We start from the raw sequence: 24,864 nt of genomic DNA, 5'->3' as shown, positions 1-24,864 counted from the left end.
GCTACAAGGCATTGGTTTGTGATTGTAATTTACTGGTTATTATTGACGGGACAAAATAAAATATAGCTTATAATACTTCAATAATTCAGTTTAAAAACTATCGTAGCCAATTAAACGCGTACACGAAAGATCAATACTAACATAGATTTACGATTCGGCACAAGTTCTATGAATATTACGGATCATTTTGTGGTATCAGACGTAGCAGCTATAGATTATTCTTTCGGGTATAAAAATAATGGTTTACACTGATATGTAAATATATTTGGGTTCACACTCATAACAGTGTCCCCATGTATATTTGGGAACACCGTTATGTGTGTGTACTCAGTGCCTAAATACAAACCAGCTGCACTGCTGGCGGTTACCAGTTACCAAAATAAAACAGGTACACTTTAGTGCAAGTAATATATTCTTTGGTTTAGTGTGTTGCGATCTTTGACATTATTTATGTATCTAAGGTTGTATGTAAAAACTAAAAATACATCAAAATAGAATAACTTTTGAATTTTGTTAATGGCACACCAATCAGTCGTCTATTTTCTTTTAACTCTACGATCAGAAAAGTGCGTAGACAGAGAAACAAGTCGTCCACGTTGTTGTTGTTGTTGACTGTTGTGATCATAAATACGGCTAAAAAGATAGTTGTGATGTCAAAATCGGTTATTTTTGACTTGACAAGTAAATAACACGTCAATCACTACTTTACCATTAAGCTTTTCTTTTTATTTCTCTGTCTACGATGCACTCGTAGTGATTATATACTCTTTGCTCTACTCTTTAATCTGTGTTCTGTGACGTGATTTACATTAATAAAAATATTAAAAAAAATCTGTCTGTGTCCAAAATAAAAAGTAAAAACATAGAGAGTAGTGATTTGTGGTAACTGATACTTTTACTTGGTAGTCTGTGACTAAAGTTATGATTTTATTGTTTACTTCCAATTTTTGTAAAAAAATTCATTGTAAAAGATGGTTTAAAGTTTTGTATATCTCGTTACTTCGTTGATATATCATTTCTAATTTTGTTAGGTTTACTTGAAACCAAGATGTCCAGCAGTTCGGTTGAAGATATACCAGAACAATGCAGGGTAAGCTATTGAAAATAATTTTCCTTGTAAAACATTAGAAAATGTATTTGCGCATTGCAATGACCTTCGTTGTAGCCCCAAAACGAGATAATAGTCTAATATTCTAGTAAAATAGTGAAATTATCATCTACGTACTATGGTTTCACTGAAATTGCGTCACATTATGTGTAATGTTTGCAAAACAATGTAAAATGATGTTGATTGTTGCAGACTACAGCTGTGTTATGTATATATAGTATATGTATGTATGAGAATGCACAACTGGTTCTATTTATAGAAGATTGTTATCTTGTATTTGGTTGTTATTACAAAAATAAGTAAAGTTATTTTTTAATAACAATGCTAAATGCTTAATAGTGATGTGAGATTGAATTCTATGGGTTTCTTATTATTCAATGGGTTTCTTGTTTTACTTGTCCATCCTGAATTGTAGATACTAAGTCTCATTGTGTGTAATTACAAAGAGCCGTGATAGCCCAGTGGATATGACCTCTGCTCCTATTCCGGAGGGTGTGGGTACAATTCCGGTCCGGTGCGTGCACCCCCAACTGTGTGCATTTGAAGAAATTAAATATCACATATCTCAAACAGTGAAGGAAAACATCATGAGGAAACCTGTATCCCAGAGAATTTTCTTAATTCTCTGTGTGTGTGAAGTCTGCCAATCCGCATGGGGCAGCGGACTATTGGACTATTTTCCTAACACAATCTTTTCTGACTAGTTGGAAAGGAATAGGAATACTAGTGATATTTACAATATTTTAGAAATAACAAAAAATAAATTACTTAATGATTTATAAAACCATCTTTTTTAGGATCTGTTCACGCAAGATGGAGTTCTCCTCAAAAGCTGCATGGGCCGTCCCATCAGTGACCTTAACTCCATTGGCATGCTCTGCATTGTCCAGAATGTGGATTCCTCAAAATGTATCGAGTGGAGGCCTAATGACCTCATCACTATTGATTCAGACACTCAAGATCAAGAGTGGGCGGTCGTTAATACTATTGGTAATTATGAAATTATTCTAGATCTTTTTTCTATTTTTTGCACTGCAATCTCACCTGATGGTAAGTGATGAATAAGATGGAAGCAGGCTAACTTGTTAGGAGGAAGATGAAAATCCACACCCCTTTTGGTTTCTACACAACATATGTCTTTGTCGGTACGGTAGGTTAGCCACAAATGAAGCCTCCCACCAGCCAGACCTGGACCAATCAAGAAAATCTTGATCTGCTCAGCCAGGGACAGAGCCCAGGACTCTGTTTTGTAAATCCACACACTGGGATTATAACATACTGGGATATGTTTTGGAACCAGCTTGGCTGTTTGCCACCTGTTCAAAGCAGACTTCAAGTTTGCCATATACTATATTGGCTATGCTAAAAAGACAAAATATTTTAACAAAGGTGTCTTCATATCATCTATGCATCTTATATCTATCTATCTTATCTTAGATAACAGTGTCTTAGACATAATCAAAAGGGCTATCCAACCTGTTATTCTCAGAAAGATAAAACCAATTATTGTTATTTACAAATCCATTATAGTTATTGGATGTGTGTTGTGTGTTGGAAATGTTTTACTTATTGTACATATTCACACATTGTAGCATGTGTTTCCTCATTAGTTTAATTATTTATCTATTGCACAGACATAATAACATGACAATTATTTGATAATAGTACAAATATTGATAACCTAAGGATCAACTCTTATAAGATATTCATTTGTTACATTTCTGGACATAACTAAAATAACTGTTTAATTCTGCAGGTTAAGAGACACAGAATACAGTATTGAGTTACAAGTTAGCCCTTGACTGTAATGTTACTTGATGTTGAGTAACAATGCAGTCTAAGATGATAGAACTTTATTCTACCCATAACTTACTTTATTCAACCTACACTGGTTTTACATGGCATCATACTGAAACGTCAAATCGCATAACGGTACATGGTTGCCGGTGCGGTGGTAACTGGCCACAGCCAATACTTACTTCAAGACCTGAGCCAATTCAGAAAATATTAAATCTTATCCTGACCCATGCTGCGATTCGAATCCTGGATCTTCTTCTTCTACTTCTTGATGTCGCGGCTCTGCAGGCCTTCTTGAGGTCCCTGTATCACGTTGACCGTTACCGATCTATTGTGATCGCCACTGACTAGATTTCCCCTCCAATACTGGTTGCTGCCAGGTACAGCAGCAGTTCAACATCCTGGATCTCTTTGTTATAAAACATAGCACTATCTACCAAGCTAGAGAGGTAAACAATTCATGAAGACATCTTGTTCTAGGCCGTCGCCAAAGAACTCTTAGCGGCAACATGACATCCGACTACGCCGCAGCCAGGGCACGCATCATCAGGATCCAGCTCAACGAGCTCAAAACCTTCAAATGCTCTCGCAACAACCAGCAAATGCAGTTCTCCACCAAACCAGGCGTGTGGCACAACACATTTTACTTCCAGCACGGAAACGCTGAGATTTTCGTCGCCAATTTGAAGAACCACGTCAAAACAGCGAAGACTAGACATGACAGAAACACATATGTTGTAGTGGAGCCTAACGTAGAGTCACAGGAACTGAACCGGTCGTTCGCAGAACTGGATATATTCACTGAGAATACAACAGATGTTGTGTGGAATTTCGTCCACAATTTCAAGCAGAGGCCGTATGCTACCACTATGGAGGCATTCTCTAAACTCAATGATATAGGTAAGAAAGCAAATCTTTGTGAAATTATATACAAATTCTTAATAACAAAGTAGAATTTTAAAATCCTCAATCAAAATTAAAAATATATTATTTTTATTCCCAGGGATTTTAATGGTGTTACTATTTTAACAATCATCAATTGTACCAATTACTGTGAACAAAACTTGATAGGTATAAGACATATAATATTTTTTCACCTCTTTAGCTCAAAAATGATGCATTTGCTGCTTAAAAACTGAGCAAAAGTAGTGTTCATTTACTTAGTAGGAAGTATTCACTTTCATTCTTTTTTAAATTTTTTTTAATGTTGCACTTGCACCACCATGTATGAAAGTAGCTTGTCTGGTAAATGAGAATTTATTATTAAAAGGAAAATATATTGAAAAAGCTATACCTCGGTTTCAGAAAGATATAAAACTAAAAGAGAATTTTAATTATTTTATTATATATGTAGAAGAAAAAACCAAAGTTTCATTGGCTGAAACAACTATTCAAAAATAATTACCAAGCATAAAATCAACGCTAGGTTATGATGACGTGTTGATCGCGGTGAAGATCAAGTTAGGGGTATGCCAAATCCCTTTTGAAGATATTTCATTATGCAACTTTTTTTACATATTTTTTTTTTAAATAAATATTATAATAAAAATAGCGGACGCCCGCGACTTTTTCCGCGTGGTATTCAGTTTTTCACAAATCCTGCGGGAATCATGGATTTTCCTGGATGAAAAGTAATCCAGAGTAAAATCTATTAGCCAGCCACAGTAGTCTCTGCAAACAAAGGAGGAACAAACATATACACACAAACTTTCGAATTCATATATTACTGTGATGTGATTGATATTCTTATTATGTTGGATATTTCAAATTCATATTGGATATTCACACAAAATTATCAAATTCAAATGATTGTTGCTGGGTTTATGTCTTAGAACTCGGAGATCCTACCACTTAGCCGTCTGTTAGCATGGAAAATTTGCGATCCCTTGTTTATGTTACGTTGATATGACAGTACTGTCGGGTTGCTACAATTTTGTATTGTTTGCATACCGTCTGTCGTATTTTGTAATATATTTCACTTTCCTGTGAATAGACTTCGTATTTATGTACTTTCTGGATAGTTTTGCTGGTATTTATAGAATAGTGAAGTATATAATCACAGTTCGCGTTTTTTATTGTGCTGTTTCGGATATTTTAGTTGGTGTGTGTGTAGTTTTTATTTTCGCAACTGGCGTCACTTAAAACACGTAAGTTCTCGCGTTTCTCTAAACAACTTTTGTTGCTAATGTTTTTACTCGTGAGTTACACTACATTTGAAGTTTTTATTATTATTACTAATACTTAACAAATATTAGGCGTTTTTAGGGTTACGAACAGAGTCGCGAACGTCCGGTAGTATATAATAAGTGTGATGTTGAATGTGTTACCAACCTGCAGGCATATTCACTATCTTTGACGAATGCTTCTTGACATGTACGAAATTGAGATTCTTTGTAAAAAATGACATTTTTTCCGGTCCTTAGTAGTGCATATCACACAGTAGGTAAATGACATTTTGTCATTTGTTTTTTTTTCATTATTTATTCTTTACAAGTTAGCCCTTGACTACAATCTCAGCTGAAGCGGCCTAACTTCTTAGAAGGAGGATAAAAATACAAACCCTTTTCGGTTTCTACACGACATCATACCGGAACGCTAAATCACCCAGCCTTGTAAATCCACCGCGCATACCACTGCGCCACAGATGCCGTCAAATGATTTGATGTTTATTTTAATAGGTTGGTAATAAAGATTTAGGAGATTTAAACCCACGTGTTACTAGACATGGGCATAAATTATTTTTGCAAATCGTCTCCCAAAGAGTAAAAAAATCTTTTGTAGGTTTGGGTGTACTCTTCTTCTATAATAAGATCCCCAAGACTGTGATGGACCTGCCAATGCATAGCATTAAGCAATGTGTCAAAAAACATTTACTTAGTCGAGGTTTCTACACCATTGATGAGTTCCTCAATGATAAAGATGCTTGGAGGCCGTTAGATCAGCTTCCACCTCACACACACTTACACAAGTAAAACTATAAGAAATTGTAATGTTGTCATCAATATTTTATTATATTTTATTTTTTAAAGAGCAACTGTTTAGTTTCTTGCCGGTCTCTTCTCAGCAGAACCTGCCTTCCGAACCGGTGGTAGAATCTTTACAAATAGTCAACTGACGTATCAAAAGTGCTTGTAAACTGAGCCTACTTGAAATTAATTAATTTTGAATTTTGAGACCAAAATAGTGAATCGGCCACCTCTATACCAAATGAGTTTATGAATGCATAGTTCTACTTATAATAGTCATTACGTTCCTAGTGTACTACGGCAACGAGGCCGTGAACGGCAAGAGGGATGTGACGGAGGAGGTGGCGGACCTCCTCACGAAGAGCATGAGCGCGCTGGAGGACGCCACGTCGGTGACGCGCAGCGACGAGTACGAGGTCATCAATGTGAAGCCCACCCTGCCTCCGAGACCTTGTATACCCAGGTAGGGTGCCAGCAGCATTCCATGTCGAAGTTTTGTTTACAGCCTGATGGACCTGTCACACTCAATGAGCTAGTCCAGGGTTTCTCAAACTTTGCTGGCTGGTAGTTTACGAAATGTTCCTGTGGTTCAGTCATCAGGCGGCGAGTCGGAACACCGTGGGGTTTTAGTCGGTTGAAGTCCGACATAACCTTCTTGCCTCCCCGTGGCGAGAAGGTATCCATGAGGATTTCCCCACGAAAAAAAAAGGGTTTCTCAAACTTTCAGCTCCATTAACCCTTGTTAACATTTCCAAGTGACCGCGAACTCCTTACTAACTAATGAAAATCCCCCTCCCCAAAGAAAAAAATAATTTTGACTGTTGAAGAAAATAAGGTTTTTTTTTTAATAAAAGTTAACACATAAAGTACCTACCAAAAGAAATGTCTTTGTAATATTAATGTGATGAGTGTGCTTGTTTCTTATCGCAAATGTATCACCTCCTCCTCCTGTATAACCTCCTCTATCTTCCAGTGTAAGTCCCATTAATTTATTCAGCGATTCTAAAGATTATACTGGATAAACAGACAGACAAACAAACGAACATTTTAAATAACCAGAAAAAGACGTTGTATAGAAGAAAGACACTTCAATTTTGTTTATTCTCTACAAGTTAGCCCTTGATTACAATCTCACTTGATGGTAAGTGATGATGCAAAAAAAAATGATGACACTACTTGCATGTTACAGAGGTACGTCACTGTCAACTGAAAAGTGGGAGGGCTTGCACGACACGGAGGGACGAATCACAGAGGTCGAAGGGGTGAAACAACTCATATTTAGAGGGGTAAGCAGTTATACACTGAGGCTTTGTTGTTTATATGTATAGTCTGTGACATGACGATCTTATCATAAGATAGATGACGCCGCGCGATTTCACCCGCATGGTTTCCGTTTCCGTAGGAATACAGGGATAATATATAGCCTTCCTCGATAAATGGGCTATCTAACACTGAAATAATTTTTCAAATCGGACCAGTACCAGCACCAGACCTGTGTCATTACACCATATATTCACTAAACTGTATAATTAAATACAATAACAAGACTGAGAGAAGCAAGTAAAGACGTCAGATTTTAAAAATACATGATTTTCAAATTAAGTTTACTACATAATCCTTAACTTATGTTGAATTAATAAATATAATATATTTCGAACCCTTACTCATAGCTGGACACCGTAAATGAAATAGTTAACTTCGTTAATCGTTAATCCGCTACAAAATAGTTAGCTTCGTTAAACGTTGAAGCGTTACATTCCGGAAGAATTAACGCAAGTTAACGTTAATCGTTAATCCGTTAGTATGACTGGTTAATAGTGCATTTTTATATCATTGTGTGAGATCCCCATTGGAAAAATAACGGTGAGCACTGGGGTAAAGTGCCACAATTTGTTTTTAGTTGATTTTATCTATAATTTTAACATAAATATAGTAATTTATTATATCTTTGAAAAAAAAAATCTTTCATCATTTCTTACTCGTCTAAATCTGTTAATCGCGTCGCGCGGTAAATAGTAGGCATTGGATTAACAATTAACGGACTTCTACATATTAACGGAAGTTAACGGGTCTGTTAACATTTTTAAAAGTTAACTTAAAAGTTAATCCGTTAATCAAAATGTTAACTTCGTTAATTAACGATTAACGGATTAACGAGTTAATGCCCAGCTATGCCCTTACTCCATGCATTTTATGAAATTAATATTGTTTATGATTACATTATGATATAACTCAACTACCCTATAGGTGACGAGCTATGTTAGGAGTATCTCTGCGTGATCGAATCAGAAATGAGGAGATCCGCAGAAGAACCAAAGTCACCGACATAGCTCAACGAGTTGCGAAGCTGAAGTGGCAATGGGCGGGGCACATAGTTCGAAGAGCCGATGGACGTTGGGGTCCCAAAGTGCTGGAATGGCGACCCCGCACTAGTAAGCGCAGTGTTGGCCGACCCCCCACCAGGTGGACTGACGACATCAAGCGAGTCGCAGGGATTCGCTGGATGCAGGTGGCTCAGTATCGTGATGTTTGGAAGTTCCTACAAAAGGCCTATGTCCTGCAGTGGACGTCCATCGGCTGATATGATGACCCTATCAGCCGATGGACTTTAACATGTGGTGAGATCGCAGTGAAATACAAACTTCTTGAATAAAGCAAACAACTTAACATTCACAGGGTGTAGCGAATTCGATACGCCACTCAGTATGGAAATACCTACTCGACTATCACCCCTGGACGATGACTCACGCCGAGATCAAAGTCCTCCAGAAGAAGAGGACTGAGGAGTACTTCTCCATGAAACTGCAGTGGCGGTCCATGACCGAGGGTCAAGAGGCGAGATTCTCCGAATATAGAGACAGGTACTTGAAAAATTAAAATTGAATTTATAAAGGAGAAACCCAGACTCCATACAAAGTCGGTCCCAAATTATGAATGATACAGAGCTGAAAATTGGCCATAAATTGGCCATAAATTAGGACCCAAGGGATATTTTCATAAAAATCTATATTTACCTAATCTGAAAATTGATCAAAAAAAATCATTGCATTATCTTTTCTTTGTCAAACTGACAAGCGACAGTTTTAATAAGGATTTGACTTTAACCTGCTACATTTAGTCAAAATACGGCAATATATATCTCTGAGTATTATAATGTCTGTAAGGTTTTTACTAGTAGGTTAGAGAGCTTGAAATAAAAGGCGATTTATCGTATGGAAATGCAATATCGAATGTATTTTCGTCTTATTAATATTTACAATTTTAGCAATACAAATCTGCGAACACACGTTAGTAATAAAACCACAATTGACCAATCACGCGGAACAGGTTTTTCGCTGCGTGATATAAAACTGCTTCGTATGCGGTCGCGGCTTCAGTCCAACCTAAAACTCCACGCAGAGATGTCGTCTATTTGGAAACAGCGATCAACGAGGTGCTACATATATATCTCGGCGCACGACGAGCTATCGCTTAGTCTGCGGCAGCGTGCCTCGGCGAACGGACGTGTATGCGCCATATGTAGTAGTCGTCGTAGTCGTAGGTATGCATGTAGGCCACTACATTACTCCGCCCTCAGCGAAGCGCACAGGTGGTTTTGAAATTCTTCCCGACCTGGTGACCTTGTATGAGCTCGTCGGTGCTTCCATCTCTTCGTGTTCTGTCGTGTTGAAGGTGTACGCTGGCTTTAATCTATCTATCGATACGGTTGTGCATCGATTTTCTAGTTGCACTTGGAAGTACTTATTATGGCGCTCGATGATTTTGAACGGTCCGCTGTAGGTAGCCGTGAGAGGTTTGCGCACTGCGTCATTGCGTACGTATACATGTGTGCACGTCTTTAGGTCACTGGGAATGAATGATCGCTGCGTGTTGTGTTCTCGTTGCATCTGCGCTTTCTTCATAGCTTCACTCAGATTGTTCAAAAACTGAGACGACTGGCTGTGTACTGTAACAGGTTCGCCGTAGAATTCTCCGGGAAGGCGTAGTGTTTTTCCATACAAGAGCTCGGCCGTACTAGCTCCGATGTCTTCTTTGTATGCTGCGCGTAGGCCGAGTAATACGGTAGGTATTTCATTCGTCCAGTTCGTAGAATTGAGTCGCGCGGCGAGTGATGTTTTCAGCGTGCGGTGCCAGCGCTCGATGATACCGTTACACTGCGGATGGTACGCCGTAGTTCGTGTTTTCTTTATTCCCATGCGATGCATTAGCTTGGTGAACACTTCGGACTCGAACTGCCGGCCGCGGTCGGTCGTGATGGTCACTGGGCATCCAAAGCGCGCAATCCATACGTCGTATACTACATTTGCGACTTTTTCTGCTGTGATGTCTTCAACTGGCTGCGCCTCTGGCCATTTCGTTGCCCTGTCGATCATGGTGATTAAATACCGGCAGTTGTTTGACACCGGAAAAGGACCTACGATATCTAGATTTAGGTGTTCTAGACGTCCTACAGGCGTATAACTGCATATCGGTGCTTTAGTATGCCTCTGTACTTTTACTCGCTGGCATTGATCACAACTTCTTGCCCATTCAGTGATGTCTTTCTTCATTGTTAGCCAGAAGTAACGCGTCGTTAATAATCGTCTCGTCGCTCTTACGCCGGGATGATTGAGTTCATGAATCGCTTGGAAAGCCTGGCGTCTGAACTCCGGTGGTAGAAACGGACGAGCAGAGCCTGTAGACATTTCGCAAGCGATTGTTGTTGTCGTGCCTGGCGGTGTTATACGTCTGACTTGATATCTGTCACTCAGCATTATTTTCTTTAATTCTGCGTCGTGGGCTTGAGCTCCAGATAAGTCTTCGTAGTTTATCGGTGATGGGCACGTTATTGTATCCACTCTGGATAGTGCGTCAGCCACGATGTTGTCTTTTCCAGCGATGTGTTTGATGCTGGAAACGAATTGGCCGATGTACTCCAAATATCTTGTCCGTCGCGGTGTTTCGTTCTTGCTGATTGAACTCAGTGCGTGAATCAGGGGTTTGTGATCCGAGTAGACGGTGACGTCACGGCCTTCAAACATCCGGCGGAAGTGACGTACAGCCATATAAATTGATAGCATTTCTCTATCATATGTGCTATATTTCTTTTGGGCTTCGTTAAACTTCTTAGAGAAAAATCCCAAAGGCCTCCATTTATTTCCAATTTTCTGTTGAAGTACGGCTCCAGCGCAGGTCTCAGATGCATCAGTAAACAAAGCGAACGGCAAACTCGATGATGGGTAAGACAGAGTTGCAGCATTTGATATGTCTTCCTTGCACTTATTGAATGCCTCTATTGCTATCTCGCTCCATTGTATGGTTGTCTTGTCGTTTTTCTTCGAGTATTTGAGATACGCGTTCAACTCCTTCTGATGTTCTGCGGCGTGTGGAATATTTTCTCGATAAAAATTCATCATACCGAGAAAACGTCGAAGTTGCTGGATTGTTTGCGGTCGAGGATAATCTGTGATGGCCTTTATCTTCTCGTCGGTTGGTTTAATTCCTTGGGATGATATTGTATAACCCAAAAAGTCGAGTTTCGGCTGGCCGAAGATGCACTTAGCGACGTTAATTTGTAATCCGTTGTCGCTGAGTCGTTTAAATACCTCTTCTAGCTCTTTTCTGTGCAGCTCTTCGGATTCTGATGCAACCAGTATGTCATCGACGAATGGAAAAACAGGAAGTCCTCTCAGTACGTTGTCGATGTGCCGTTGGAATGTCTGCCCGGCGTTTCTTAATCCAAAGCAGCATCTGGTGAACTCAAATAACCCGAATGGCGAGATGACAGCTGTTCAAGGTATATCTTCTTCACGGTTTCTTACTTGGTAGTATGCTTTCTTCAGGTCGATGGTGGAAAAAATTTTCTTGCCCAGTAGATTGTACGTGAAGTCGTGAAGTCTTGGTATCGGGTACCGATCTGGAACTGTAACCGCGTTCAGCCGGCGATAATCTCCACATGCTCTATAGGTGCCATCCTTCTTCAGTACAAGATGCAGCGGACTCGCCCAAGGACTGTTAGACGGTCTGCATATTCCTTGCTCGATCATCGTCTGGAACTCTTCTTTCGCCGCCTTGTACTTGTGTGGAGGTAGAGGTCGAGCCTTGGAGTATAACGGTGGTCCCGTCGTCTCTATGTGATGTTCTACCTCGCTGTGACAGAGCTTGAGCGTTGGTCGAGTGATGTCCGGATACTTTGCAAGCAGATCGTGGTACGGTTGTTGATTGTTCACCGTGTTGATGCTGTGCTCCGTTGTAGGCGTGACGTAACCGGTGACAGATAGACCAGTTTGTTTGTCAATCAGTCTTCTCCCATGAATGTCGACTGTCAGCTGGTGTTTGTGCAGGAAATCAGCGCCCAGTATCGGTCGAGTGACTGCAGCTATCACGAAGTTGCATATGTAAGGTCTTCGTAGCCCGATGTCCAACTTCATAATGCGCTCGCCGTAGGAAGGAATAGACGTCCCGTTTGCGGCGTACAAATAATCCACTTGCTTCAATTTCTTTTTGTTTGCATTTCTTGCCGGGAGTACGCTCACGTTCGCGCCGGTGTCGATGAGAAAGCTGAGTCCAGTGGTCTTTTCCTTGATGAATAAGCGACGGTGTGTTAACATTTCATTGACCTCGGCTCCCGTCGCAGCCAAAGTCTCTCCTAGTTTTCCTGTCTCTGGCCGGTTTTCTTTGCGAAATTGCACGGTTTTCTGCATTTGAAGGCGTCCTTTCCAAACTTGCGATGAAAGTAACATACGGCCGACTCTGGATTTGCTGACCTTGACCGGGATCTCGACCGTCGGCGATGAGTATATGGTTGACGATAGTTGCCTCTCGCTCTTTCCATCTTCAGCTCGTTTACTTCCTTCGTCAGCGACTCGATCATTTCTATGATCCTCTCGTTTGATGACGTAGGTTTCGGAGATGTGACGCTTCCGTGACTACAGGAACAAACAGATTGTATCTCCTTCGTATGTTCATCCATTTTGTCCGCCATAGCCGCTAGCGAGTCTAATTTTGATTCTTGGCTCACTGCTAGTACGGCGCGTGTTGCCGGCGGGAGGTGGCTGATCCACAGCATCCGCAGTGTGTCCTCCGGAATCTTGTCGCGGCCCAGATCTCGCATCCGTCGTAGCAGTTGTGAAGGTCGCTGGTCGCCGAGTTCAACTTCATTGAGTAGTTTCTGTAGTTGTTTATTTTCTGACTCTTCATAGACAGACAGCAATCTTTTCTTTAGGGCCTCGTATCTGCCCGTGTTGGCTGGTGACAGGATGATATCACCAATTTGCTCGATATCCATCTTGTCCAGTTGCGCGACGACAAGTCCAAACTTCGCCTCATCGCTAAGCTTTTGGTTGGCAGTAATAGTTTCGAACTGCGCGAACCATAGCCTAGGCTTATCGCGCCAAAACTGTGGTAATCTCGACTTGATGGAGACTAACTCGATGTCTTGCTCTCTTTGGGTTCCTGAGTGTTCTGACTCCATTTTTTTTATTTTTTTCTTTTTTTTCTTCTTTTATTTTTTTTTATTTTTTTCTTATTTTTTTCGTATTTTTTTCACTCACGTCGGTGTCACCACTGTAAGGTTTTTACTAGTAGGTTAGAGAGCTTGAAATAAAAGGCGATTTATCGTATGGAAATGCAATATCGAATGTATTTTCGTCTTATTAATATTTACAATTTTAGCAATACAAATCTGCGAACACACGTTAGTAATAAAACCACAATTGACCAATCACGCGGAACAGGTTTTTCGCTGCGTGATATAAAACTGCTTCGTATGCGGTCGCGGCTTCAGTCCAACCTAAAACTCCACGCAGAGATGTCGTCTATTTGGAAACAGCGATCAACGAGGTGCTACATATATATCTCGGCGCACGACGAGCTATCGCTTAGTCTGCGGCAGCGTGCCTCGGCGAACGGACGTGTATGCGCCATATGTAGTAGTCGTCGTAGTCGTAGGTATGCATGTAGGCCACTACATGTCTAATCCTTAGGTTATCTGTTAGTTTGTAAACAGAACATTTGACATCTCACTCATTAATTGACTTTGACATTGACAGCCCGCGTTGACAAAGACAACAAAGAGGATACACGACGATCGGAGTAAAAATAATGAAATCAGCTTCTCAATATTTCTTGTTGGCGAATATTATTTTGGCTACTCGTAAGATTTCGGCTACAACTTAATAAACTCAAAAACTATATTAGTATAGATAATACATATTGTAAAGAATGATGATTATAAAAGAGCAACTGGAGATTCTGGTTGGTTCTCTGTAGAAAGAACCTTCCGAACCAGTGTTAGTCTCCTCAAATAGTCCCCAAATAAATAAACTAAGCCTACATAAACTTTATTATTGTCTTATATTATGTCTGTCAAATAAACTATTTTTATTATTCTTCTTCTTTATATTTGAATTTGCATATGATACAGTGAAAGCTAATTTGGAAGTCAGGGAAATACTGAATTATTGTTTAAAAAATTTTACTGTGTGTTGAAATAAATGAATTTTGATTTAGAGTTTTGATTTGCAGGAAGAGTTTAGTGGAGAAGGATGTGAACAGAACAGACCGGACGCACCCGTTCTACGCCGGCGACAACAACCCGAACCTGGTGATCCTCCAGGATATCTTGATGACATACGTCATGTACAACTTCGACCTGGGCTACGTGCAGGGCATGAGCGACATCCTGGCGCCTTTGCTGCTGTTGCTAGGCAACGAGGTGGACAGCTTCTGGTGTTTTGTGGGCTTCATGGACAAAATCGTGAGTTTTTCTATACCAACATGTAATTATTTTTTTTTTTTTATTTTATTGTACAAAATACAAAAAGTGTTATATTACGTACATAAAAAGCCATCCTCATAAACTTGACGGTTTGATTCGGATCGATTTTAAAAATGCATTCATCAATGGAAAGCCATTATTAGCGAGTAATGTGAGCATGCACCCTTCTATCATCTTGTCATCTTGATGACATATGTCATGTACAACTTTGCCTTTGAAAAAAAAACAAAACAAAGAATTGGAACATATTAATCAGGACCCCGTGTTACACTTTCCCATCTAACCCTCACTTTACTCTTTGTTGAACCCCTGCTCCCATCGACCAGTGACGTAATTCATGGATGATTTCTAAGTACAAATCAAATAAACAAAACATTTATTGTTCTTATATTCTCGATGCTAGCCGTTAGCAGAGTTGAAGCAGCACATAGCTATGACTTTGGAGACTTTAGCAACAGTTTTGGGCATTGGAATCGCTGTAATAGGTATTCTAGCATGCTTGGGTAATTACGCAAGGCAGAAAGCAAGAAATGAATTCATATAGTGTTTCATACATGCTGTATTAACTGATTGAACATCATGGCTACGCTGGTTTCTATTATTAATCTTGTGTCATACCATAACATTTTATTATAATATTATATTATATTTTAATATAGCACATATTTTTTTTTCTATTACAGTAAAACATCTGTATTATTAAAGTTAACAAGAAATGTAAAATTCATTTATTCCCAGGCGTCAAACTTCGACATGGACCAGGCGGGCATGAAGCAGCAGCTACTGAACCTGCAGCAGCTGCTAATGTTCGCGAGCCCGGAGCTGGCGCGCCACCTCGCGGCCAAGGACTCGGCCAACATGTACTTCTGCTTCCGCTGGCTGCTCGTCTGGTTCAAGAGGGAGTTCTCTCACAAGGACATCATGAGGTCAGTCACACTTCGACATGGACCAGGCGGGCATGAAGCAGCAGCTGCTGAACCTGCAGCAGCTGCTAATGTTCGCGAGCCCGGAGCTGGCGCGCCACCTCGCGGCCAAGGACTCGGCCAACATGTACTTCTGCTTCCGCTGGCTGCTCGTCTGGTTCAAGAGGGAGTTCTCTCACAAGGACATCATGAGGTCAGTCACACTTCGACATGGACCAGGCGGGCACGAAAATTCCCACGGAGCTGACGAAAACAAATGGAAAAAAAACAAGTTCTTTCATTAGACCAAAATCAAAATCAAAAATCATTTATTTCAAGTAGGCTCAGTTTACAAGCACTTTTGATACGTCAGTTGACTATTTGTAAAGATTCTACCACCGGTTCGGAAGGCAGGTTCAGCTGAGAAGATACCGGCAAGAAGCTCAACAGTTTTATTTCAGTTGTGTGGTCAAAAGGACCACACAACTGAAATAAAACTTCTTTCAATAATAAAAAACAAAGCGCCATCTATGAGCCTCAGGCATAACATAAAAAGGGATTGTTTCAAAGTTCTCTAACAACGCCATCTACTGGTAGTTAAAAATAACTAACACTGTCTCAACACGCCTGCAGATGGCAGTACGAATCGCCCAATTACACTTTTCGCAACGCATTCAGCAATTTATTTCCCAAGTCAAGCGTAAACAAGTTTTACTTCAAAAATAATTAAATAGTTGAAAATAAAAAATTAAATGCCATGAAAATTTCAAGCACATTACTTGTCAACCTGGGCATGTTGGTCATCTAGACTTTTTTCCACCTGTGTTGCTGTTGAAATTATAAATTGAATTCTTAGAGCTGAGTGAGGTCCAGGTCTAGCTGGTGGGAGGCTTCGGCCGTGGCTAGTTACCACCTTACCGACGAAGACGTACCAAGCGATTTAGCGTTTTGTTACAACGCCGTGTAGAAACCGAAATGGGTGTGGGTTTTCATCCTCCTCCTAACAAGTTAGCTCGCTTCCATCTTAGATTATATCATAACTTACTGTAATGTAAGTACACACTAGTGATTTACTTAATCACTAATTTGTTCACTCAATTAAGTACTTTCACTTAATTGTGTACTTTAGTACCATATTGCTATCGCTGTAATACTGGACTGAGCCCGACTGTCTCGAGAGGCTTGTATTTATAGACTAGTCAATGCAATAGTTGTTATATTGACATCGTGTTCGTCACGTGTCACAGTCTGTATCCGGCTGTCAGTATATTGACTTCCGGTAACAATACTGAACTCTTTCATGTCAACAGTCTGTAGGCTGTTGACATGAAAGACTACATTTACCATCAGGTGAGATCTGAGGGTAGTCAAAGAAAAAAAATATAAATTAATTAAAAAATTACGTGTCCAGGCTGTGGGAGGTGCTGTGGACGGGGCTCCCGTGCGCCAACTTCCACCTGCTCATCTGCGTCGCCATCCTCGACTCGGAGAAGGACGTCATCATGCACAAGGACTGCGGCTTCACTGAAATATTGAAGGTTAGTCTTGTTCCGGCACAAGACTGAACACAACGACACCACGCACTCATACCAACGACATTTTATGCTATAGACATGTTCAGTGCCTACAAAATCACCGCATAATGTGGCCTGAATTTAGCTACCCCACTGAGCGCACACATTTTGTTTTTAGTTTAATTTAAAAATAATTAATAATTAAGTTCCTAAAGACACAATTCGACATTGTATATGAATATTAAATAACTTTCGTTGTTTGTCTTGCCACTCAATGAAATTAAGACACGAGTTCACCGACTTTCATTTAAACGGCGTTCACAAAACCGTACCGATTTTAAAAAATGAGGTGTCAAAAGATTTGTAATAATTCAAATTGAAAATTATAGGACGAAATTTAAACCTCATATTCCAACCTCAAAAAAAATTAAATCGAGATAATCACTATGTGTTTGGTATCAAACAAAAGGTCTTGCAGAGCACATTACATATATGTATATATGCCATAATGATTAAGTCAAAATGTATCTTTAAAATGCGATCGTAAACTTCGCGCGGTCCAGTCGTTTCATATCAAAATGCGACGATGTAGGTACTCGTAGGTACTAGTAGATATTGCAAGGCTATTAATCGGCTAACGGTTCTATTCTAAACGAGTACCTGCTTAAAATAGAAGTGTTCCTGGCATAATCACATTAGACCGTATACAGTCGTTGCGACCACGGCTCTACCATGGCCATTTTTGGTCCTATGCATTTCTCTATTTCAATCTGAAATATTTTCTTGTTTCGTTCTTTTTAGACCCCTTTTTACGTAGTCAGGTTATAGTTTTTAAACTTTATTTTTATTGTTAATTTTTTTTTTTGTTTGGAAATGAAGCTAGCAGCATTAAATAATATAAATAAATATATCTCTCAAAGACCGATATATCCGAATTAACCGATGAATAACCAGGGTAAGAAAGCGCGGTTAAGATAATCGCCCGATTAACGTCCATAACCGCCATATACTATAGACTGTGGTGAACAGAAAATTTGGACTTAACGGCGTTTAACTTATTTAAACGGTTGATTATGTTTAAATTGATGTTGGTGAACTCGAACCTAAGACAATTAGCCGCTTTTGTTCGCCTCAGTTTTGACGCACAAGTCACATATCTCTATTATAAAATCTTTGACTCACACACTTACATACATATACATAAGTGATTATAATATTATATCGTGCACTAACAAGCGACTTAAAAAAAATCTATAAAATTAAAAATAAACTACTCCGTCATTTTGTTTCCAGCATGTAAACGACTTGTCAATGTGCCTCGACGTAGACCGAATACTGAGCACCGCTGAAGGCATCTACCACCAGATCATCTCGGCGCCGCACCTCACGGACCAGGTCTGCGTCATCCTCGGCATCCCCACCGTGGGGGCGAAGCCCGAGGAGCCCGAAGAGCCCGAGGTGCCGCAGGCTGGTCCGACCAACGGTAATGCGGTTACCTACAACCCGGATATGGAGGAAGTTATGTATCAGATAGGCTTAGATATGAACTTCTGAGGCACGTTCTATTTTTGTACTGTAGTTGTAATTTTTGTACTGTAATTGTACTGTGTAGTAGCACCAAATAGTATATTAGTAGTGGTAGTTTAGATGCATTTTTGGTTGTGACAGTGAAAACTGTGGCGTAATTAAAAATGGTCTATAATGTACAATATCTGTGTGTATGCATGTTTATTTTGTACACAGTTTTCCTGTTTTTTTTTTTATAATTACCTATTTAATTTATTTAAAAATAATACTCTACATAACACTGAGTTTGAGTTGAGTTTTTTTTTGTTTTGTAAAAAAGTTCCAGCTAAAAGAATTATTATTTATAGGACGAGCCTTAACATTTTAAAATAGACTAAGCCATAAATTGCCTTTTTTCAGGCTTACATAGTAAAAAAACTAGTAGTAGATAGTAATAAAGGTTTAAACAAAAAAAAACACATAATAAAATAAATACTAACATAGCTAGTATGTTTGTGTATGCTTGCTTAGTTATGGTGTTTGTAAGGTGCACAAAATGTTTTTTTTTTCGTAGATTACAGAATACGTAGATTACAGAATAGTTAGATGTGTAGAACTAAATTAATTATAACAATAAGTTACGATTTCATAGAAAAAATAAACTGACAATGCAACTTTGACATTATATGAGACCATAACACGAAGAAGGTACTTGTGATACTTTTTGTCGCGAAAATTAAATCAGAACGGGATGAAACAGGGGTTGAAAGTTTGTATGGAAATTTGCCGCGTGTGGTTAGAAGGTAAGGGGGCAAAAAAAAGCGTGTTTATCGATCGCCGTTTACTGTTCAACTGGTTTAATATAACTAAATATATTGGGTTAATAATGTGCTCTTGAATTGTTAGTATCGATACTAACCACAATTTGTGTTACAATTTAGTACGTTGTAAACTTATGGATAATCTACGAAATCAATATTAATGTAGATAAGCTAAAATAATATTATAATAATATTTTTATGAATAACTCTACAGAAAGACCTCCATTTATCAAGTTATATTTGTAAAAATATGGCGGCGGTTCCATTATGCCAGCTTCCATACAAAATGGGGATGATGACTAGGTTTGAATATATTGATTTTTTTGATACATTCGTGTAAATAAGGTTAATGTTAACTAATTTATACATAAAAAGCAAAGATTGTCTGGATATTTGCAAAATAAATAAGATTATAAAATTTCAAAATCTATTAATTTTTTTTATCGTAATTAGATGATAATTCATACTGTTTTAGATTCCTTACATTAAATGTGACATTTTTCAATAAATAAACTATAAACATAAACGCACAAATAAAAAAGATATTAGCGATTTAGTTTGAACGCCCATACAAAACTAACGATCAGCGAGCCAACGACGTCACTTTTTCCAGCCATTTTGTATGGAGCGTTTTTCAGGGATCAGCGGCAGCGCCGCAAATCTGACCCTTTAAATCCCTGTAGCTCCGAAAGTAATGATCGCAGATACCTTATTACTTTTACAAAATTGCTTTACTATTAGCATACTCTTAATTTATATACAATTTAAAAAACTGTCATCATCCCTATTGGCGAACCCCTTTATTTTTTTTTAAATGTTCTCTTTCCCATTGCAGGTAACGCTCGAATATAACGGTCTACAGATATCTGTAGTCACGCAAACGGTTTGGGCGCTGCTGGCGTAGCGTTGTGGAATGTTATATTATATTTTTTAATTGATTAACCGACTTTAATGAAGTTTATACATCATCATTATCAACCCATATTCGGCTCATTACTGAGCTCCAGTCTCCTCTCAAAACGAAAGAGGGGTTAAGCCAATAGTCCACCACGCTGGCCCAATGCGGATTGGCAGACTTCACTCACGTAGAGTATTAAGAAAATTCTCTGATATACAGGTTTCCTTACGATGTTTTTCCTTCACTACAGACCTAAGCCGATTAGAAAAATATGAGTTCTCTATTGAAAATCAAAGCTTAATCTTCTCTTCTTTCTTTATTGTTAAACTAACTTAAACTTTAATTGGGTCTACGTCCTATATCTCTTTATTTGCTGGGATCATATTAGATAGAATAATTATTAAGTTCATTTATTTCAAAAAAAGCCCATTAAAATTAGATCCCCAGGAACTTGTTAGGAACTAGGAAAAGGCAAATGCAGACTGTTTTTTTAACCGACTTCCAAAAAGGAGGAGGTTCTACGTTCGGCTGTATGTATGTTTTTTTTTTTTTTTTTTTTTTTATGTATGTCCAGCGATAATTCCGTCATTTGTGGACCGATTTTGAAAATTCTTTTTTTGTTTTGAAGGGTTTGTTTCCAGGGTGGTCCCATTTTTTCATGTCAGGATTTGATGATGGCATCCTGGAGAAATCGAGGGGAACTTTTGAAAATCGTAAAGACGGCTAGTGCGTTTGTTAGTGTTTCCATAAGGTATTTTAAACCACTACAATTTTATGAAGGTCTGGAGTTGGTCTGATGATGGAGCCGAAACACAGACGATGGAACTCGTCAACGATTTACAGCAGGTACCTTTTGTTTGGGCTTGATTTATTTGTATTGATGAGGACTTTCCACCTAGATGGTTTGTGACTGTATTAAGGGTCTGATGATGAAGACTAAGGACAGTTAAGAGAACTCCTCAACGGTTCACAGTAGCTACCTTGTGTTTTGACTTGATAATTTTGTATTGATGAGAACTTTCCACCTGGATAAGTTGTGACTGTATTAGGGGTCTGGTGATGAAGACGAAGGATAGTTAAGGGAACTCCTCGACGGTTCATAGTAGCTACTTTGTGTTTTGACTTGATAATTTTGTATTGTTGAGAACTTTCCACCTAAATAGGTTGTGGCTGTATTAGGGGTCTGGTGGTGAAAATGAAGGAGAGTTAAGGGAACTCCTCGACGGTTCACAGTAGCTACCTTGTGTTTGGAATTGATAAATTTTATATTGATGAGAACTTTCCACCCATATGGATAGTGACTGCATAGGGGGTATGGTGATGAAGACGGAGGACAGTCACCTTTCATATTTTTCTGAATATTCATATTACGTGTGGATAAAGGGGGAGTGAAATTTTGTATATGAGTTAAGGTAGTATTTTTAAAATTGGGATTGTAGGACTTAGATACTTATCATAAGAAAATAACGTATCAACTAATTGCTTATTAATTTTTGTTCACACTTTGTAGTAGGTGTGCTAACACTAAAAATTAAAAAATGAAAATTTTAATAAAAAAAATTCAACCGACTTCCAACTTAAAAATTAACCTAAACTAAAAAGCAAAAAATAACATCTTACCTATGTGCTACCTTCTGATCAGTTTGAAGGCGGTGCCAATCCAGTGTCATGTTTTAATTAAAGCCGATTCTGAAAGAACCACAGAAATTTTGTAATTTAAACGGCTTGAATTAAAACATCACTGGCTTGGCACCGCCTTCAAACTGATCAGAAGGTAGCACATAGGTAAGATGTTATTTTTTGCTTTTTAGTTTAGGTTAATTTTTAAGTTGGAAGTCGGTTGAATTTTTTTTATTAAAATTTTTATTTGTATTGGTATTAATAGTGTCATTTTTAGTAGTATGTTCTAGTTGGTACCTAGTGCGTTTATTTATTATACAAATAAACCCACAAAAATGAGGTATAGCCGATTTGTTAAAACAATAAAAATGATTTTGTAAAAACAACCTTTATTAAAGTCGGTTAAAATAGGAAAGCTAAAGCATAGACTGGATGGAAAGAGTGATAATTTTCTATTTTTATAAATAGCACATAAATAGTTTCTATGAAAATCATCAATTATATTACTTATTTATATTAGGTACTTGAAAAAAATGTGAAATATTAAATGACTAGAAGCGGGAAACAATGCGGAAGGTCATTATGTAAATTATATAATTAATAATATTATTTTGTTGTATCTTCAAAATTGACTTTTGAGGCGTGAAAACGTAGAAAATACCAACACAAAATGATTGTTCATCATTTTATACATATATTTGCTAAACTGAGTTCATTTTCTCAACATCAGATTATGTAAATTAACTCATTTTTATTGATTAATATCTTAATTTGATAGATATACTCATATTTAAAATTATTGTGTAGCAGTAGTATGTAAAGAAAGCTCTGAAATTCTATAGATTCAAAATTACGAGAGTGTTGTTTATTTGTCATAGAAAATGGTGTGAAATTTAAAAGAAGAAATTGCATTTATTTTTCCTTTAAATCTGAAGTTTCTTTTAATACATTGTTAAATATTAGTATGTCTATACAATATAATCCCTGTTATGTAATTTTCGGAATAAATTTTGATTCACTCTTTTATTTTTCCAGTGGAATTAACCAATATCTGCCCAGTTTGGTTGACATTAATTAGGAATAAAGAAAAAATCCATGTAAATTATTTTATCTCCATTTTCTCTGTATTTAAGGTTTAGGTTATTTTGTTTTACAGATTCGACAGAAGCTAGTTTGGAGCAATATTAACCTTACTTATTATCTTAATTAAATCTGACGTAACTATAAATATTACTGTTTTGATATTATATGATTAATATATTATATTTTGTCCTACCCACCTTGATGATATTTTAAAAATATTGTTTAAAATATGTATGTATTTGATTGCCAAAACCAATATTATTACTTAATAATTGCCCTATTATTTATATTTTCTATTAATGATTTAATTTGCTAATCGCAGCTAATCTTGTCAATTATTTCAATACATATAAGATGTATAATGAAAAAAAACAAAGTTATCTATCTAGTTACTGCATAGACAATTAACATTGGATTATTTTACTATATAATATGTTACATTATTATTTGTTTAGGGCCAGTAGTTGTTAAAGAAAGTTTAAAACTATAAACTAGATCATAGATATTGCATCTAATCTTGTTTATAGTTTAAGATTACTAAGTGGAACATTACATTTAAATTAAAAAAAAATCATATCAATGTGTAAAAAAATATAAGTAAGATTAATTTCAATTATTCGACCCCATTGAATTTTATATGTTTTAATTTTTTTTCATAAATTTCCCAAATACCACCATAAAATTTCTTGTATGAAAAAAAATTTGGGAAAAGACAATTTGAATGTTGCCATAATTATAGTTACACTATCATTGAATGTTGTTTGTTTATAAAGTTTATTACAGTATTTTGTTATTGTTTAAATTTCGGTAATTAAGCGTTCGCATATCCTTAGGCACTATTATTGTTCACAAGCTAATGTAAATTTTATTGTGATATAAAAATTCATTTAGTTATTATCATGCATAATATGTTTTGTAAGTTGGTTATGCACGTTTAATAAAGTTTTTTAGCATAAAGCACTGGTTTTATTTTTTACCAGTTAAACCGTAAACTACTGTGACTGGCGAAAGTCGACCTTTATTTGACAAGTTAGCCCTTGACTGATTTAGTGTCCACCGCCGTTTTAAACTAGTCTGGGGCCCTTGGGCACTCGAGAATTTAGGGCCCGTTTATGTACGTATGTTCATTTATTTTAAGTAATCAAATACGGTGTGTTATAATGTCATTGATATTAGAATGCTGATAGTTTTTTGGTTACGATTAGGTTAATGGTTTCTTTCGAGATTTCTGTTGAGTAAAATCTTCTATGAGGTAAAGTGAGGTAAGTAAACTTTTTGAAGGATATTGAAATTGTCTGTCCTTCCGGGCCCCCTGAGAATGGGGGCCCTGGACAAGTATGATCCCTTATGGTGAAGACGATATTGATAGTACCTGCTGTTATGTAACGATGCAGTCTATGGACTGACAGACATAATATGCACTTGGAAAAGATTGAAAGTTTATTCTACCCATTCCTCTGACGGTTTCTATACGGCATTATACCGGAACGCTATAGCTTGGCAAGTTTGTTGATGACACTCCCATGATATGCGGGCGACAGTGGAAAGGACTGCGCCGGTGTGAAGTCGCGCGCGCGGGGCATCGCTACTCCCCCTCCAGCCCGCGCGGACCATTGGGAATATTACGAATGAATTTGCCAAGCTGTACATCGCTTGGCGATACGCCTACCACCAGACCCGACCTCAGTCAATTTAGAAAATATAAAATCCAAAATTGACCTGAGCTATGAGAATAGACTTCTGTTGTGATCTAACGCACTACCAACTGCGCCATAGTTAAAAGTTTGTCAGCCCCCATGCTAATACAAAAGGTAAGTATAGTAGGTAGAGTGAATTGTGGTAGGTTTGGGAGATAGCACTTATCTAAGGGCTCCCACACACGAGCCACCGG

General features: G+C 37.9%; 1 protein-coding gene across 3 annotated transcripts; it reads left to right on the top strand.

Moving 5' to 3' along the window:
- The first annotated feature begins 884 nt into the window (after window positions 1-884).
- Window positions 885-23,930, top strand: LOC112058496 (TBC1 domain family member 15). 3 transcript variants are annotated; one of them, XM_024099369.2, is made up of 11 exons: window positions 887-1,090; window positions 1,906-2,098; window positions 3,386-3,805; window positions 6,163-6,334; window positions 7,061-7,157; window positions 8,548-8,732; window positions 14,377-14,608; window positions 15,368-15,555; window positions 16,943-17,069; window positions 18,339-18,563; window positions 20,208-23,930. In XM_024099369.2, the coding sequence occupies exons 1-11, from the start codon at window positions 1,049-1,051 to the stop codon at window positions 20,274-20,276; spliced, it is 1,950 nt and encodes a 649-aa protein (XP_023955137.2). In that variant the 5' UTR covers window positions 887-1,048; the 3' UTR covers window positions 20,277-23,930. The 3 variants fall into 3 exon arrangements, with proteins under 3 accessions (XP_052739667.1, XP_023955137.2, XP_052739668.1); XM_052883707.1 differs by lacking the exon at window positions 20,208-23,930 and having other exon boundaries at window positions 885-1,090; window positions 6,148-6,334; window positions 15,368-15,745; window positions 18,339-18,477; XM_052883708.1 differs by lacking the exon at window positions 20,208-23,930 and having other exon boundaries at window positions 888-1,090; window positions 15,368-15,745; window positions 18,339-18,477.
- Window positions 23,931-24,864: the final 934 nt, after the last annotated feature.

The sequence above is a fragment of the Bicyclus anynana genome, chromosome 9 (assembly GCF_947172395.1).
Source record: "Bicyclus anynana chromosome 9, ilBicAnyn1.1, whole genome shotgun sequence".
NCBI lineage: Eukaryota > Metazoa > Arthropoda > Insecta > Lepidoptera > Nymphalidae > Bicyclus > Bicyclus anynana.
The sequence above is the reverse complement of the archived record's forward strand: the minus strand, read 5'-3'. Positions and strand labels throughout refer to the sequence as shown.

Coding starts and splice junctions, on each gene's coding strand:
- LOC112058496 (XM_024099369.2), top strand. CDS start 1,049: ATGTCCAGCAGTTCGGTTGAAGATATACCAGAACAATGCAGG. Junction 14,609..15,367: donor TGGGCTTCATGGACAAAATC/GTGAGTTTTTCT, acceptor ATTTATTCCCAG/GCGTCAAACTTCGACATGGA. Junction 18,564..20,207: donor ACAACCCGGATATGGAGGAA/GTTATGTATCAG, acceptor TTCCCATTGCAG/GTAACGCTCGAATATAACGG.